The sequence below is a fragment of the Delphinapterus leucas genome, chromosome 16 (genome assembly GCF_059928025.1).
Source record: "Delphinapterus leucas isolate spDelLeu-1000000601 "Yukka" chromosome 16, BTC_Dleu_Yukka2, whole genome shotgun sequence".
Lineage (NCBI taxonomy): Eukaryota > Metazoa > Chordata > Mammalia > Artiodactyla > Monodontidae > Delphinapterus > Delphinapterus leucas.
The window spans coordinates 16,693,598-16,709,962 of record NC_143144.1 but is presented as its reverse complement, the minus strand read 5'-3'; the positions used below and the strand labels follow the sequence as shown (position 1 = coordinate 16,709,962).

The following is a 16,365-nucleotide window of genomic DNA, read 5'->3' as shown; positions in this document are numbered from 1 at the left end:
GTGCGGAGTCTTAATCCGTGGGCCGCCAGGGAAGTCCCCAATGTTTAGGATTTTGAAAGCCATTTTGTGCGGCTAAAGCAAGCTGTGTTAGTTTCCTACTGCTGCTGTAACAAGTTACCCAAAGTTAAATGTCCTAAACCAACAGATTTAGTATCTTATGGTTCTGGAGGTCAGAGGCCTGAAACGGGTCTCACCGGGGTAAAAATCAAGGTGTTGGCAGGCTGTGTTCCTGCTGGAGGCCGCAGGGGAGAATCTGCTTCCCTACCTGTCCCAGCTCCCAGAGGTTACCTGCATTTCTTGGTTTAGGGCCCTTCCCTCTATCTTCAGAGTCGTCCTTTACTTCTCTCCGACTCTGACCTTCTGCCTCCTTCTTGCCTCCTTCTTCCACATGTAAAGGACTCTTGTGATTACACGGGGCCTACTCAGATAATCCAGGATAATCTCTTTATAGTAAAGTCAGCTGGTTAGCAACCTCAGTCCCATTTGCTACCTAATTCCCGCATGCCATGTAACAGAACACATTCACAGGTCCCAGAGATTAGAACGTGGACGTCTTCGAGGGACCATTATTTTGCCTACTGCACGGTGCAGTACAAGAAGTTGAGGGTGACAGTGTAGATAAGAGTTGGCATGATTCCTCAACCCTAGGTAGAAAAGATCATCCAAGAGGGGCCTATCGTCTGATATGGAAATGTATATATTATTTTTTAATGGAGGAGTCGAGGTTCTAGAGATTTTCTTAAAGAATAATGTGTATGTTTCAATTAACTATGGCTGTGAAACAAACCACCCCGAAACTTGGTGGCTTAAAGCAACAGTTTATTATTTCTTAGGATTCTGTAGGTTGGCTGTGTGATTCCTCAGCTGGTTTCAGCCGGTTCACTCATAAAACAACATTCAGCTGGAGGGTTGGCCGGCCTAGAGGATTCAAGATGGCCTCACATTATGTGGCATTTGGTGATGGCCATCGGCCGGACTGCCTCGGTTTTCCTCACTGAATTCTCATCTTCTGCTGGGCGGGCCTCAGATGACGGCCTTGAGGTTGCTCCAGTAGCACGAAGGTGGAGCTGCGGGGCCTGTGGAGGCCTTCATTCCGGAACTCACACAGTGTCACATTCACCACATTCTTTCGGGTTGGGCCAGGAAGTCACTCACATTCAAGAGGAAGGGAAATAGATTCCATCTCCTGATGGGAGTTGCTGCCGTGGCCATATTTCACCCAGCACTGGGCTGTAAAGATAGGATTTTTTGCTCTTAGAGTAGGATTTTGGAATTGGAGATTTCAGAGGTAAAATGTTTCTGAAGGACAGCGATATCCAGCACACGGTCAAAAGGTACGAATAGCTCCAGTACGGTGTGGTGAATGTCACTGGCACTGAAGAGGCGAAGAAGCTCTGAGGCTTGGGTGTGGGGTGCATCATTCTGTGGACGCAGCAAGAAGACTGAGTTGGTGGTGGATGTGCAGGAGTGACGTGAAGTCCAGTAGATGGCAGTAATAATGGCGGGGGCAGATATGGGATAACCAAGCTGATGGCGTAACCTGAGAGCTAGAAGATCGGGACCACGCTGTTCTAAGCCAGCCTTGTGGAGGGCACCGGTACCCAGAGCGGTGGTGGCCTCCCTGCACCTCACCAAGTCCTTCACTTCCCAACCTCCAGAATATCTTGTTCACTTACCAGTTTTTTTTTTAATTGAAGTATAGCTGATTTACACTGCTGTGTTAGTTTCAGGTATACAGCACAGTGATTCAGTTATGCATACATATATGTTCTTTTTCAGATTTTCTTCCATTATAGGTTATTACAAGATATTGAATATAGTTCCCTGTGCTATACAGTAGGACCTTGTTGTTTCTTTTATATACAGTAGTGTGTATCTGTTAATCCCAAACTCCTAATTTATCCCTCCCCCTCCCTTTCTCCTTTGGTAGCCGTAAGTTTGTTTTCTATGTCTGTGAGCCTGTTTCTGTTTCATAAATAAGTTCATTTGTAACATTTTTTACATTCTGCATATAAATGATGTCATGAAATTTGTCTTTCTCTGACTTACTTCACTTAGTAAGATAATCTCTAGGTCCATCCATGTTGCTGCAAATGTCATTATTTCATTCATTTTTTATGGCTTAGTAATATTCCATTGTATATATATACCATGTCTTCTTTATCCATTCCTCTGTTAGTAGACATTTAGGTTGCTTCCATGTCTTGGCTATTGTAAATGGTGCTGCTATGAACACTGGGGTGCATGTGTCTTTTCAAATTACAGTTTTCATCTTTTTGAGATATATGCCCAGAATAGGGATTGCTGGATCATATGGTAACTCTCTTTTGTTTTTTAAGGAACCTCCATACTGCTCTCTCTAGTGGCTGCACCAATTTATATTCCTACCAACAGGCTCCCTTTTCTTCACACCCTCTCCAGCATTTATTGTTTGTAGAGTTTTTGATGATGGCCACTCTGACCAGTGTGAGGTGATACCTCATTGTAGTTTTGATTTGCATTTTTCTAATAATTAGTGATGTTGAGCGTCTTCTCATGTGCCTGTTGGCCATCTGTATGTCTTCTTTAGAGAAATGTCTGTTTAGGTCTTCTGCCCATTTTTGGATTGGGTGGTTTGTTTTTTTTGATATTGAGTTGTATGAGCTGTTTGTATATTTTGGAAATTAGTCCCTTGTCAGTTGCATCGTTTGCAAATATCTTCTCCCATTCTGTAGGTTGTCTTTCTGTTTTGTTTATGGTTTCCTTTGCTGTGCAAAAGCTTGTAAGTTAGTTTAGGCTCCTTTGGTTTATTTTTGCTTTTATTTCTTTTGTCTTGGGAAACTGCCCTAAGAAAACATTGCCATGATTTATGTCAGAGAACGTTTTGCCTATGTTCTCTTCTAGGAGTTTTATGGTGTCATGTCTTATATTTAAGTCTTTAAGCCGTTTTGAGTTTACTTTTGTGTACCATGTGAGGGAGTGTTCTAATTTCATTGATTTACATGCAGCTCTCCAGCCTTCCCAACACCACTTGTCAAAGAGACTGTCTTTTCTCCGTTGTATATTCTTGCCTGCTTTGTCATAGATTAACTGAGCATAAGTGTGTGGGTTTATTTTTGGGCTCTCTATTCTGTTCCATTGATCCATATGTCTGGTTTTGTGCCAATACCATGCTGCTTTGATTCTGAAGCCTGAGAAGGTTATGCCTCCAGCTTTGTTCTTTTTCCTCAGGATTGTTTTGGCAATTCTGGGTCTTTTGTGCCTCCATATAAAGTTTAGGATTATTTGTTCTAGTTCTGTGAAAAATTTGATATGGATTGCATTAAATTTGTAGATTGCTTTGGGCAGTATGGCCATTTTAACAATATTAATTCTGCCAACCACCATATGACCCAGCAATCCCACTACTGGGCATATACCCTGAGAAAACCATAATTCAAAAGGACACATGCACCCCAATGTTCATTGCCCCACTATTTACAAGAGTCAGGACATGGAAACTACCTAAACGTCCAACAACAGATGAATGGATAAAGAAGATGTGATACATATACACAATGGAATATTACTCAGCTGTAAAAAGGAACGAAATTGGGTCATTTGTAGAGATGTGGAGGGACCCAGAGTCTGTCATACAGAATGAAGCCAGAAAGAGATGTGAAATGTATACATGTGAAATGTAGAAAAATGGTACAGGTGAACCTATTTGCAGGGTAGGAATAGAGACGTAGATGTACAGAATGGACATGTGGACACAGGGAGGGAAGGGGAGGGTGGGATGAACTGGGAGATTAGGATTGACATATATACGCTACCATGCGTAAAATAGCTGGCGGGAACACGCTATAAAGCACAGGAAGCTCAGCTTGGTGCTCTGTGATGAACTAGATGGGTGGGATGGGAGGTGGGGAAGGACGTGCAAGAGGGAGGGGATATAGGTATGTATATAGCTGATTCATTGTACAGAAGAAACTAACATCACATTGTAAAGCAATTATACTCCAATAAAAAATGAAGCTAAAAATATATATGTTAATTCTTCCAATCCAAGAGCATGGAATATCTTTCCATTTCTTTCAGTCATGTTCAATTTCCTTTATCAATGTTTTATAGTTCTCAGTACGTAAGTCTTTCACCTCCTTGGTCAGGTTTATTCCTATGTATCTTTTTTTGGATATGATTTTAAAAGGGATTTTTTTTTTAACTTTCTGATATTTCATTGTTAGTGTAAAGAAATGCAACAGATTTCTGTATGTTAATCTTGTATCCTGCTGCCTTGCTGAATTTGTTCATCAGTTCTAATAGTTTTTGTGTGGAGTCTTCAGGGTTTTCACATAGAATACCATGTTATCTGCACGTAAAGACAATTTTACATCTTCCCTTCCAATTTGGACACATTTCTTTTTTTTTTTTTGTCTGATTGCTGTAGCTTGGACTTCCAATACTATGTTAAATAAAAGTGGTGAGACTGGGCATCCTTGTCTTGTTGCAGAATTTAGTGGGAAAGGTTTCAGCTTTTCACTGTTGAGTATTATGTTGACTGTGGGTTTGTCATAAATAGCTTTTATTATGTTGAGGTATGTTCCCTCTATACACACTTTGCTGAGAGTTTTTATCATGAATGGATGTAGAATTTTATCAGATGGTTTTTCTGCATCTGTTGAGATGATCAACAGAGGTTTTGGTCTTTTCTGTTGATATGGCATATCACATTGATTTTACGTATGTTGAACCAGCCTTGTGACCCTAGGATGAATCCAACTTGATCATGGTGTATGATCCTTTTTATGTGTGGTTGGGTTCAATTTGCTAATATGTTGTTGAAGATTTTTGCATCTATATTCATCAAGGATGTTGGCCTATAATTTTTTTGGTAGTGTCTTTGTCTGGTTTTGGTATCAGGGTGATGGTGGCTTCATAGAATGACTTTGGGAGGGTTCCCTCCTCTTCAGTTTTTTGGAAGAGTTTGAGAAGGATTGGTATAAGTTCTCCTTTATATGTTGGGTAGAATTCTTCAGTGAAGCCATCCCATCCTGGACTTTAGTTTTCAAGGAATTTTTTCTTTTATTACAGATTCTATTTCATTTTTAGTGGTTGGTCTGTTCAGATTATATCTTCTTGATTCAGTTTTGGTGAGCTGTATGTTTCTATAAACTTGTCAGTTTCTTCTAGGTTCTCCAATTTGTTGGCATAGTATTCTCTTATGTTTTTTTTTTTATTTCTGCAGTATCAGATATTATTTCTCCTCTTTCATTTCTTATTTTTATCACTTACCTGTTTTTAAATAAACTTCTGACTTCTAGAGAGTGTACAAGTAGATTTTTCAGGCAGCATTTTAACCGTCAGCATCCATGTCCTGAAGATTCAGTGAAGGTATGAAATGAAGTTCAAGTCAGTTTTGAGTGAGATTACAGAGATGCCACAGTATCAGGTTACCAGTATCACTTCCGCCTAGCTATTCTTTCCCTTTTATACCTTCCTTGTCTCCCCAGATATGGATCTAAAGGCAAAAGGGTATCTTCATAGATCAGCAGGATTTATGGTGGTGAAATTTATTAACAATGTTAAAGGAATATTTATTACTCTCTTTTCCGGCTGAATAAAAATCAGAAACCAGAGAGTCATTATCCAGATGGTCGTAAGCGCGCATTCAACCATAAGAGTGCTAGATATGGATACGTTTGAGCCCATAACAAGCAAAAGAGGATACAATTGCATATTTTTATAATTAGACCATGATGTAATGTTTATTGGTTTATGCGTAACAGATGAATACTTGGTTTATAGTACAAGAAGAGCAGGAGTTTACATCCTTGGCTGTGACGTCATACTCTTAAAGTACTTTTTAGACTACCACTAAGTAAATTTCTACCCAAAAGGAAAGATTTGGAGCCTCGGATTTTGGAAAGCCAGCAAACTCTTCCTGGAAGTGCCCCATGTAGAGTGCATGATCCGGGCTATGAGAATATAATTCTGCCTGCCTTTCACTTCCCTTATATGCTGTCACCTTTGCACAAATTTCAGCACCTTTGGCAGTCACTTCAGTTTTGCGCAGATTGCTAGAGATGAGAGGACCAACGGTTGTTATTCTCACCTTTGATGCAGAAATTCTTTTTAGGACTGTGCATGAGATGTGTCTATATATAAGTAAAGTGATGATATTTTTGTAATCATGGCCTTAATATAAAAACAGAAAGGCTTTTATCCCCCTCCAAGTCATCTTCTGTAAAAGCTACACAGCTATTCCACCTGAGCTGCCACTATTCAAATTATTTGGGGGACTCCTCTTTGGGGGGAGGCTATCAGAGTAAGTTTGCAAGCCAACGAGAAAACCAATGTTACAGTTTTTGTGTCATGTCTGAATTTTTACTAAATCCAAACAGTCTCCCCAATTTTATGGATTGGTTCTCTTTGACTTTTATCTATCTAAAAAATAAAATAAAATTCACTCAAAAGTATAAAGTTTTGATGCCACTTAGGACATTCAGAGTAATAGACCTCAGGTTCCAGAGTTGTGAGACTCCAAATGGAACCTGGTTTTTTCTGACATAGGCTACCCCATGGTAATAACACCAGAATCTTGTCAAAGACTGTTGTGAAGTCCTACCACTTTTGTTCTAGGATCTAGAAGTGCCCCATAAAAATATTTTTAACCTACCTTTGCAACTCTGTTATCCTTCAGTTAACTGCGACCTCCTCTCTCCCCCTCCCCACCCAGAACTTTCTCTGCCTTCTTTGCATCAGGTCAGCTGTGCTCCATCTTGTATTTATGTGCTGCAGTTTTCAATGAATTACCCTTTAATTGCTCTACTAAAATGTATCCTTTTTATAGATCTTTATGATTATTAAGTTTATGATTTTTGCATCTAATCCTGATCTTCCACCTGACTCAATTTCGTTGTCATCTAAAAGTATTCATTTCAGCATGATGATTATAATTTTGAAGCCATCAGTGTGTCAGGTACGGCCCTGGGGACTGAAAACATCAGTTCACCTAACCCTCACCGCATTAGGAGATGGGTACTATCATTCCCACCTAACAGACGAGGAAGCTAGGGCTCAGATAGTGCCGCTGACTTGCCTAAAGTCAAAGAAATGACTAGAAAGCAGGGAGACAAGGATTCAAACTCTCATCCATCCAAGGCAGGGTTTCCCAACCTCGCACTATGGTATTTGGGGCCAGATAATTCTTTGTTGTGGGAGCTGCCCTGTACATTGTAGTATGTTTAGCAGCATCTCTGGCCTCTGCCTACCTGAAGCCAGTAGCCCTTCCCTACACCCATTGTGACAACCAAAAATGCCTCCAGACATTGCCAAATGCCTCCAGACATTGCCAAATGTTCTAGAATTTAAGCACCACCCATCTAATGCCAAAGTAATGCTTTTGCCACATTATACTATTAAATCGAGAATACAATCATAGAATTTTAAGGCTGGATTTTAAAGAGGTTGATTTTTGGAATCACCACACCTGGCTAATCACCAGAATTGGAGATATTTAAAGACTCTTTTCCCACCCAAGACCTTCAAAATCAGCATTTACCAGGTGGGGGACGGGTATCTATTTTAAGCCCCTTCACGGGTGTAGGATCAGATCTTAACCTCACCACACATCTGTTCCTTGAATCACTCCACTCCATTCCTGCCAGATAGTTCTCCAGCCTCGGGTTTAACACCTCCTGTGATGGTGTTACCCATATTCAGATGGTCCTAACTATGCAAAAGCATTCTTCTTTAACATTCTTTTCCTATCTCTCCCTCTATACCCTTAATCTCATATTATCCAAATTATCATTTTTCTTAAGTCAATTGAATTAAACATGTATTGAGGGACTTGCCTGGTGGCACAGTGGTTAAGAATCCACCTGCCAATGCAGGGGGACACGGGTTCAAGCCCTTGTCCGGGAAGATCCCACATGCTGTGGAGCAACTAAGCCCGTGCACCACAACTACTGAGCCTGCGCTCTAGAGCCCATGAGCCACAACTACTGAGCTCGCATGCCACAGCTGCTGAAGCCCACATGCCTAGAGCCCGTGCTCCGCAACAAGAGAAGCCAGCGCAATGAGAAGCCCGCGCACCGCAAGGAAGAGTAGCCCCCATTCGCTGCAACTAGAGAAAGCCAGCGTGCAGCAACAAAGACCCAACGCAGCCAAAAATAAATAAATAAATCTATTAAAAAAAAATGTTTTAAACATGTTTTGATTCCCAATTATGTATTAGGCCCTACCCTGAGCTTTTTTTTTTTTTTTAACCATGGCTGTTAAGACCGTTATGGATTCTTTTTAAGAAAATGACCATCCAACAGTTTTCTCAGTTTAACAATAGACTTCCTCAGAAGAGCAATCGTAATACATTAAAATCTTTCATGGTTGGCCACCCATCCAGCTGCTACAGCCCATCCAGCTGCTACTGGGAAGCAGTCCGCTCTGCAACTTGTGGGGTTCCTGTTTTGGGGAAGCAGAGCTGCCAGTAGCTTTCCTCTGCCTCTTCACCCCTCACCCAGCAACCCTCTTTTAACCCTTTTTGATGGTTTCAGGAAGATTCCAAAGTAGCTCCTCATTCTGGTAAAATCATTCTCTACCACATGCTCCAGATTTCTTCTCTGAAAACAGAGAGGAAGGGAAATTTTTTTCAAAATCTTTCTTTATAGTGCTCCTCTTAAGAATATCTTTTAATGAATTTGATTAATAAAAATTAATGAATGAGTATAAGGATAAATTAATTTTAATAATGTATCAAGGGACTTCCCTGGTGGCGCAGTGGTTAAGAATCCGCCTGCCAATGCAGGGGACACGGGTTCAATCCCTGGTCCGGGAAGATCCCACATGCCTCGGAGCAACTAAGCCAGTGCGCCACAACTACTGAGCCCGCATGCCTAGAGCCCATGCTCCACAACAAGAGAAGCCACCGCAATGAGAAGCCTGTGCACCGCAACGGAGAGCAACCCCACCCGCCGCAACTAAAGAAAGCCGGCACACAGCAACGGAAGACTCAACTCAGCCAAAATAAATTAATTAAAATAATAATGTATCCAATCTCACACTTACAGTTCACTCTTCTTTAAAGTCAAGTAGTCCCTTTCTGCTCACACTTTGGATTCTCCCCTAAGTCACCAGGATAGTTTAGAACCTACAGGAAATTGCTTTTTAATGAGAGATCTTGGATCACTGGAAGATTGTAACGGACACTCATACTGCAAAGGCTGCTTATGACCGAATGTGTAAGGTTAAACCTGCAGGTGCCCAGTCTCTTTAGCGGGTTGACGTGAGTAGCTAGTGAGCTAGAAATGTGTGCAAGCAGCCCTGACTTGCCTGGATGGAGCTCCAGTAGGCAGGTTGTGTTTAGAGAAAACCAAGGAGAAAATAACATGTTAACCGGAATCAACCGTTTGGGGTCAAAATAACAATCCGGTGTTTTTGTACTTGTGTGAGACATAAAAGGAAAAGTTGAGTTTCAGTTTGGCTTAGTAGGAACTTCCAAACTTCTGGCTTCTGCCTGGGTACCTCCAAAGAAGTACCTGGACCAAGGGAAAACCGCCTGGCCCCCTCCCATCTTTGACTGCTCTGGAAAGCACCAGTGTCTTGAATGTGGTGTCCGCTCTCTTCTTCTAGAGTTTTATAAATGGACACTGACATGGACTACGAAAGACCCAACGTGGAAACCATCAAGTGCGTGGTCGTGGGAGACAACGCCGTGGGGAAGACGCGCTTGATCTGCGCCAGAGCGTGTAATACGACGCTGACACAGTACCAGCTGCTGGCCACCCACGTACCCACAGTGTGGGCCATTGACCAGTACCGGGTCTGCCAGGAGGTAAGACAGACGGCGTTTCTTTAGAATCCTAAGGGTACATCATTGCTGTTGCCAGTCTGATTTTTATTTCTTTTTTTGGATTTCTAGTTACTTGATTTTTTTTTTTTTTATCAAAGTCTAGTTGCTTTACAATGTTGTGTTAGTTCCTGCTATACAGCACAGTGATCCAGGTATACCTATGTATACATTCTTTTATATTCTTTTCCGTTACGGTTTACCACAGGCAATTGAATGCAGCCAGTCTGATTTTTTAAAAGCAGGGGAAGGGGTTAACTTGTGTATTCGAGACAAAACTCACCTTTTTAGTGTCACAAGCGAAAACAAAAGCCAGAAGGCCTACTTGGAGTATGGCTATGGTATCCTGAGGGAGGGCTTTTGAGGCACGTGGCTCCAGGAACAGAATTAGGACTTAGCTAAGTCCTGTTCGATAGAAGGAGACGACTAAATGCAAGTGTGTCTCGGGGGCTCTGAGGGGGAGCCTCTGACTGCCAGTGAGCATGGGTGCTGTCTCTCCTGCAGGTCTTGGAGCGTTCCCGGGACGTCGTTGATGAAGTGAGCGTCTCTCTCAGGCTTTGGGATACTTTCGGCGATCATCACAAAGACAGGCGTTTTGCATATGGCAGGTAAACCAAGACTAGTGCAGTTCAGTTCAACTTCAGTACAATTTCCTTTCCCAAACCCATCTCTGCTTCGTAAATCAACAAAAAATCACATAATATGGCCTCGAGATGTGTTGGGTGCTGCGCTGTGTCTAAGAAAACACAAGACCAAAAAAAAGAGCAACCCAAAACAGCATTGTTTCCTGATGTCAAGAAAAGCGCTCTGCGTGGCCACTTGGTTCCTCCCAGGAAGTATTTTATTTAAAACAACCAGTGCTAGTTAAACTGGACGTTTGCTGGATGCAGATTCTGTTGTGCTCTCCAACCTTGGGCTGCTTTGATTGTTGTCTTCCTGAATAATACTTAATTTACCTTCTCTTAGAATGTTTTAAGTTTTTTTTAGCACTTGGCCACCCCACTTCAGAAGGTCTCTTTGGTCTTTTTGTGACCATACTGCCGTCTGATGTTACTTGCTTTGGGCTTTGTTGTCTGAAAAGTCTATTGTTTTTATTTGAAGGTCATTTTTAAAAAAGAAAGAAAAATATCTCTGAAGTTCTTCACAAAGGCACATTTCCAAAATGAACTGAAGCGTTAATGTCTACTTTTCATTTAAAAAAAAAAAAAAAAAAGGAGGAGGAGGAAAAATCCAGTAAAGGGAAGATAAATCTAGGACATTAATATGAGTGGGAACAAGGTCAAAGTACCGTAAAATATTTAGCAACTTCTCTTTGTCACCATAACTCCAAAGGAGTCTCCGGGACTCCAGCGGTCTTAAAGTCCCTCTCAGTGAATCTGTTATAACTATCAAAATCCAGATAAGGAGGAGATTTCCTTACCCCTTAATAGTAAATGAAGACGTTTCCTTTTAAGTTTAGAAAGTTTAGAATTTAGGTCTCTGTTAACATCAAGCATCATGCTACCTCACAGGATTGGATTAGATACTCCAAACGAGTTACTCCTTTGTATTGAGATAAGCTTTTCTGAAAGGACCTCTCTTTTCTTCAAGCCAGTAGCCCTCGTAAGCCTCTGAACTTCTATTGGCATTTATCCAAGTGGTCTAAAATACTGAATAAACCGCTGAAAGGGTTTGCCCTAGTCCTGAGAAGTCGTTCACACACTGAAAGAATCTGCAATTTAGGCGTTTGTTCAAGGGGGTCTCAGAAAGAGGCATGTAGAAGTAAAACTGATTTTAATGTCCCCTTGAACAACGAGAACTGTTGAACTTAATATCCAGCATTACAGATAGGTTTCTTCTTGAGTTTCCTGGGTTTTTTTTTTTTTCCCTTTCCATGATGTTCTTGATTCTTATCTTAGTTGCCATTTGGGTTTTTTCCTGTTGTCTCATTATTACACACGCACAAAAATAAGAATCAGTGAACCTGCTTGTAAGTACTATGCCGTCAGATTTTGTAATACCTGTGGTTTTAAGGAAGCATAATTAAATGATGACTGGAAGCAAAGTAAGGACAGCACAATAGATTTCAAAGGACTGTTTGTACCCAACTTCCAAAAAGGTGTGGTGAATAGAGATGAGCTTACTGAGATATTGGGTTTAGCTTCTACATGCTGTCTCAACAGCTCAGTGGTTTATTGCCACTTGAAATTTATGTATTTGGGATGATGAATTTTAACTTGGTTCCACCATGTAAAACTTGTTTTGTGGTAATAGAAAGGCTGCTTCATTATTATGGGAGGTTCCTGCTTAGGGGTGATTTAATGGCACAGTGACCTTCATAGGTCTGATACTGACAGGCATCTACACTGGGCCTCATCCAGCTTCTTGATGTATGTCATGCCTGTGCTTGGTCCCTCCCAACAGAAATAAGCTGGTCTCTCATGTGACTCTATCAGTTCAAAGTGCAGTGTTCTGGCTCTGACAGTGTTTTGCTCTGTCAGCTGTAGCCATCCCCCACCCCTTTGGTGGAAACAGGACGCGCTTTCCAAGCCAAGTCTGACTCCCTGAGCCACACAGAGGGGCTCAGGAAGCCCTCCCGTGTTTCTGACCGAGCTCTCTGTGGGCCTCACTTTTATGTGCATGTCTGGCCTTGCATTTCCTCTGTCTTTTCTGATTCTCCGCAGCCTCCAGGCTTCCTGCCACAGACCCCACCACTGGTAAAGAACAAAAACCAGGGCTGTTCTGTTTCGGATTCCAGTCTCTGTCTATAAACGCTAAATATGTCAGACCGCATTGCTATAGCACCAAAAAGTTACATTGTATGGAAAAGTCTGGTAGTAGTAGAAGTTTCTTTTACTCAGTATAGGGTTCCAACCACTGGATCTCATTGCTGTGTGAGAGCTGTTTAATTTCTGTATAACTTCCATTTTTAGCTCCCTATCATTCGTTACGGAGCAAAACCATAATTACAGTTTCTGACATTCAGTTTGGTTTGCAAACCTGTTTTTTCACTGATGTTTTTACTATACTTGGTATGAATTACAAGTCAGCGAGATGTGATACGTTCCTGAGACTCGGAAATGTATTTGGAACCTTTTTAAAATAATTCATTTGATTCTTACGGTGACAGTGAGAGAAACCAGATTCATACCAAGATGCCTTAGACCTCACCTTCAGTTTCCTCGGCTTCTTAGCACCAAGCTAGTTAACAGGTTACCCCCTCAAACCTCCTTTGGCACAGGCACGTTCTAGTTTGCAGGGTGGGCCAGGACGGTGCCAGTCTGCTGACTTGAATTTGCAATTTTCCTCATGTGGTATTAACTACAACCAGAATGTCAAAGCTCTTGTCATAATTTAAAGGTAATTATTCAACCCATTTTTTTAGCCAACTAGATTAACAGCTCCAATTCATCAAAGCCCTACAGTGTGTCCGTCAAAATATTAGGTGCTTTGCCAACACTAGTTTAGTTAATCCTTCCAGGAGCCCTAGGAGGCAGAGATCATCTCTACTGCAGTTGAGTAGAGAGTTGAGTTCTTTTACTACCCTAACCTGCCCAACAGTGAGTTTCAAAAATAGATTCAAACCCAGCTCTGCCTGACTCCTACTCTTTCCATTGTGACAAGCTACCTTGACCTCATTTTAAACAGAATGCAACTGAAACCGCCACCCCACATTGATGAGCTGGGTATCCATTTGCTCTTCTATATTTGTGTGGTGGCTCAGAATGAGAAGAGATCTCAAAAAGTCATCTGGTCAACCCCTTTTCTCCAGGAAGGGAGATCATCCATCCAAGAAAAAGTAGTGATAGGAGTCCTTCTGTTCGATGGACATGAAAGGTAGCAGAGTGGCATTAGCATCCTAACACTTACCTAACACATTTGAAATACTTCAAACCCTCTTTTGTCTGGAGCGAATGACTCCAACTTTTAGTAGCCTTCCTTCTTCCTACCACCTGCTTTCTATCCATTTTCGCGTGAACTTTTGAAGCTCTTTCCTGGATCTTTTAAAATGTCAAGAACAGAACTGTACCTAGTAGCCATGACTGTGATCAGCTGCTCTTTTTTGGCAAGAAAAAAAAATAGCTTCTTTTTAAAGGGATGTCACTCAAGAGCTTTCCCCTAGAACTGTTAAAAGAAGGAAGTGTGTACACTTAGGTACCTGGCACTGAAAATGTAGGCAAGTAGGATGGGCTCTGCCTTCAACAGAATACCTGGGCCCCTCTGCCACCATCCTACAGTCACACCACACATAAATAATTACCCATTTTATTGTTCACTTTCCTTGAAAACCTTCACCATTGCTGTGTCTTGGGGTCACATAACCTTCAAACACACAAAGCCTATGGAGCTGGAGGTGGTGATAACAGCAGCTACAATTTAATCAGGGCTCCCCACGAGCCAGGCCTGTGCTCACGGCTCTACGTATCTTGTTGCCACGTCATTCTTGTGGTGACCCTGTAAACTAGGCTCATTTCACAGTTGAGCAAGCGCGTACAGAAAGGGGCCAAGGTCAGATGGCTAGGAGAGAGTGGTACTGAGCTTTTCCTGGTAGTTCTGTCTGGCTCCAAAGCCTGCTTCTTCCCTTCCCCCCAGGCTTTTGTGGTTGACGATGATGATTGACGGCCAACTTACTTTACATTTATTCCCAGTCCAGTCTAATTCTTACACTATTCTGTGTGGACATGGAAGACCAGCGTTCACCATCTATCACCAGCTCTAGCTAATATTCCCTTTGTTCCTCTTAAGTTCTTTAATACGTAGCAAATGACTTAATTCTCTATATGCATCCATGAGTGACTAAACATGAGTCCTTTCATTTCCAGTAAAAATGTTACAACCGAGCAGACTTTCTGAGAGGGAGTGGGATGCTTGGGTACTCTCTGTGGCATGTTTTCTCCCCCCAGTTTTACGTAAGCATGCAGAATCACTGTATCTACCCTTACGCCGAAGAGCTTCTAGGCATATTTTCAGTACAGTTGGAACTCTTATTATATAGATCACTCTTACACACTGATTTTCCTCAAGTGTTTTTACGTCCAATGAGAAGCACACTACATGTTTTAAATGATAACATCAATCAGAGCCAGGGTTTCTGTGTATCTGTTTAGATAAGACAGCTCTAGTTTCACGTGGAAGGCACATGTAATCAGATACAGCATGAATACATCTCATCTTGAATGCCTGGTTGAGGCCCTTTAAAAAATTCAGGACTGTGGGTGACCAGTGTTTATGTCTTTGTTTGGGATTGGCTGAACTTGTGGTTAATGGCATGGGAAAAAAGCAAGAAACAACTAATGTGCCTCAATAAAGTATTTTGAAGTAGTTCTCGTCCATGGCACTTTTCTAAACGCTTGGCCAGAACTAACATTCTGATGGTGACTTCAGGATGGCAAACAGCCTGTCAGACAGAGAAACATATCAAGTGGAAGAGGGCCAGGGCCAGGATGAGGGTGAGGCACTCACCTTGGGTGTAAAATGTAAATCATCATAATTTTTAAAAGATAGGATCGGGCTTCCCTGGTGGCGCAGTGGTTGAGAGTCCGCCTGCCGATGCAGGGGACGCGGGTTCGTGCCCCGGTCCGGGAAGATCCCACATGCCGCGGAGCGGCTGGGCCCGTGAGCCATGGCCGCTGAGCCTGCGCGTCCGGAGCCTGTGTTCCGCAACGGGAGAGGCCACAACAGTGAGAGGCCCGCGTACCGCAAAAAAAAAAAAAAAAAAAAAAAAAGATAGGATCACTGTTAACTGATCTTTTCTTTCTGTCTCAGGCTCAGCATGGCAAATGTTACTGGTCCTGACCTTATTTAAAATTTTGGTATTTTGCTCATCATGGATTTTTTTTTTACCTTAATTTTGATTTTTGAAAAAATAGTGTTCATCTGGATTACGGAGGTTTTGGGCACCCCTTTAAACTTTGCACCTGAGGCCAGTGCTTCACTCTTCACCCAAGTCCTGGCCCTGAAGGTGGACTTTATAAATGGATAACAAATCAGCAAAGGGAGGAAAGTCCCCAATGCGGGTACTTTATGGAAAAGTCATCCAAACCACACTTCTAAATGTGTGGTCCAGAGGCATCTAGGAAAACTACTGCAGCTTGTTTCCTAAAGATATTTCGTCCTGCTGTGGCATAAAGGACTAAGACTTGCCCAAGTTACAGAAAACAGTAGAAAGACATTAGAAGAGCAGCTAGTTGAACCAAGGGACAGGAGTAGTTGCTCCCTAAGAGGTTCGACTAGAACTGCCACTTCTCATAGTTGGTTATGCCGAAGCTACCGGTGATCTGATGTCAGAGCTCTGGGGGGAGGTGAACCGGCATGTTTTAGCCCGTACCTGGATGATCCGAAAGCAGCCAGTCCTCAGGCCACGCTTGGCTAAACACTGTCACGGAAATATCACAATACTCTCTACTGAACCTCAGCCAAACGGGAAGAATCTCATGAATGCTGGAGAGAGCTTTTGAGTGAGGGAAACCGGGGAAAAAAGAGCACATACTGTGTGTGCATCCCTTGCTGTAAAATTCTAGAAAATGCAGTGTAATCTATACTGACAGAAAGGAGAACACTCGCTGCCTGGGAAAGAG

General features: G+C 42.1%; 1 protein-coding gene across 6 annotated transcripts in view; it reads left to right on the top strand.

The window, feature by feature from the left end:
* RHOBTB1 (Rho related BTB domain containing 1) overlaps positions 1-16,365 on the top strand; it is a 68,244-nt gene that overhangs the window by 21,779 nt on the left and 30,100 nt on the right. For all 6 annotated transcript variants that reach the window (XR_004024817.2, XM_022560573.3, XM_022560581.3 and 3 more), the window contains exons 3-4: positions 9,592-9,793; positions 10,313-10,416. Coding sequence is in view for 5 of the 6 variants with exons in the window: in XM_022560573.3 (XP_022416281.1) it covers positions 9,602-9,793; positions 10,313-10,416 (296 nt within the window). In the remaining variant the exon portion in view is untranslated. The remainder of the gene's footprint in view (positions 1-9,591; positions 9,794-10,312; positions 10,417-16,365) is intronic.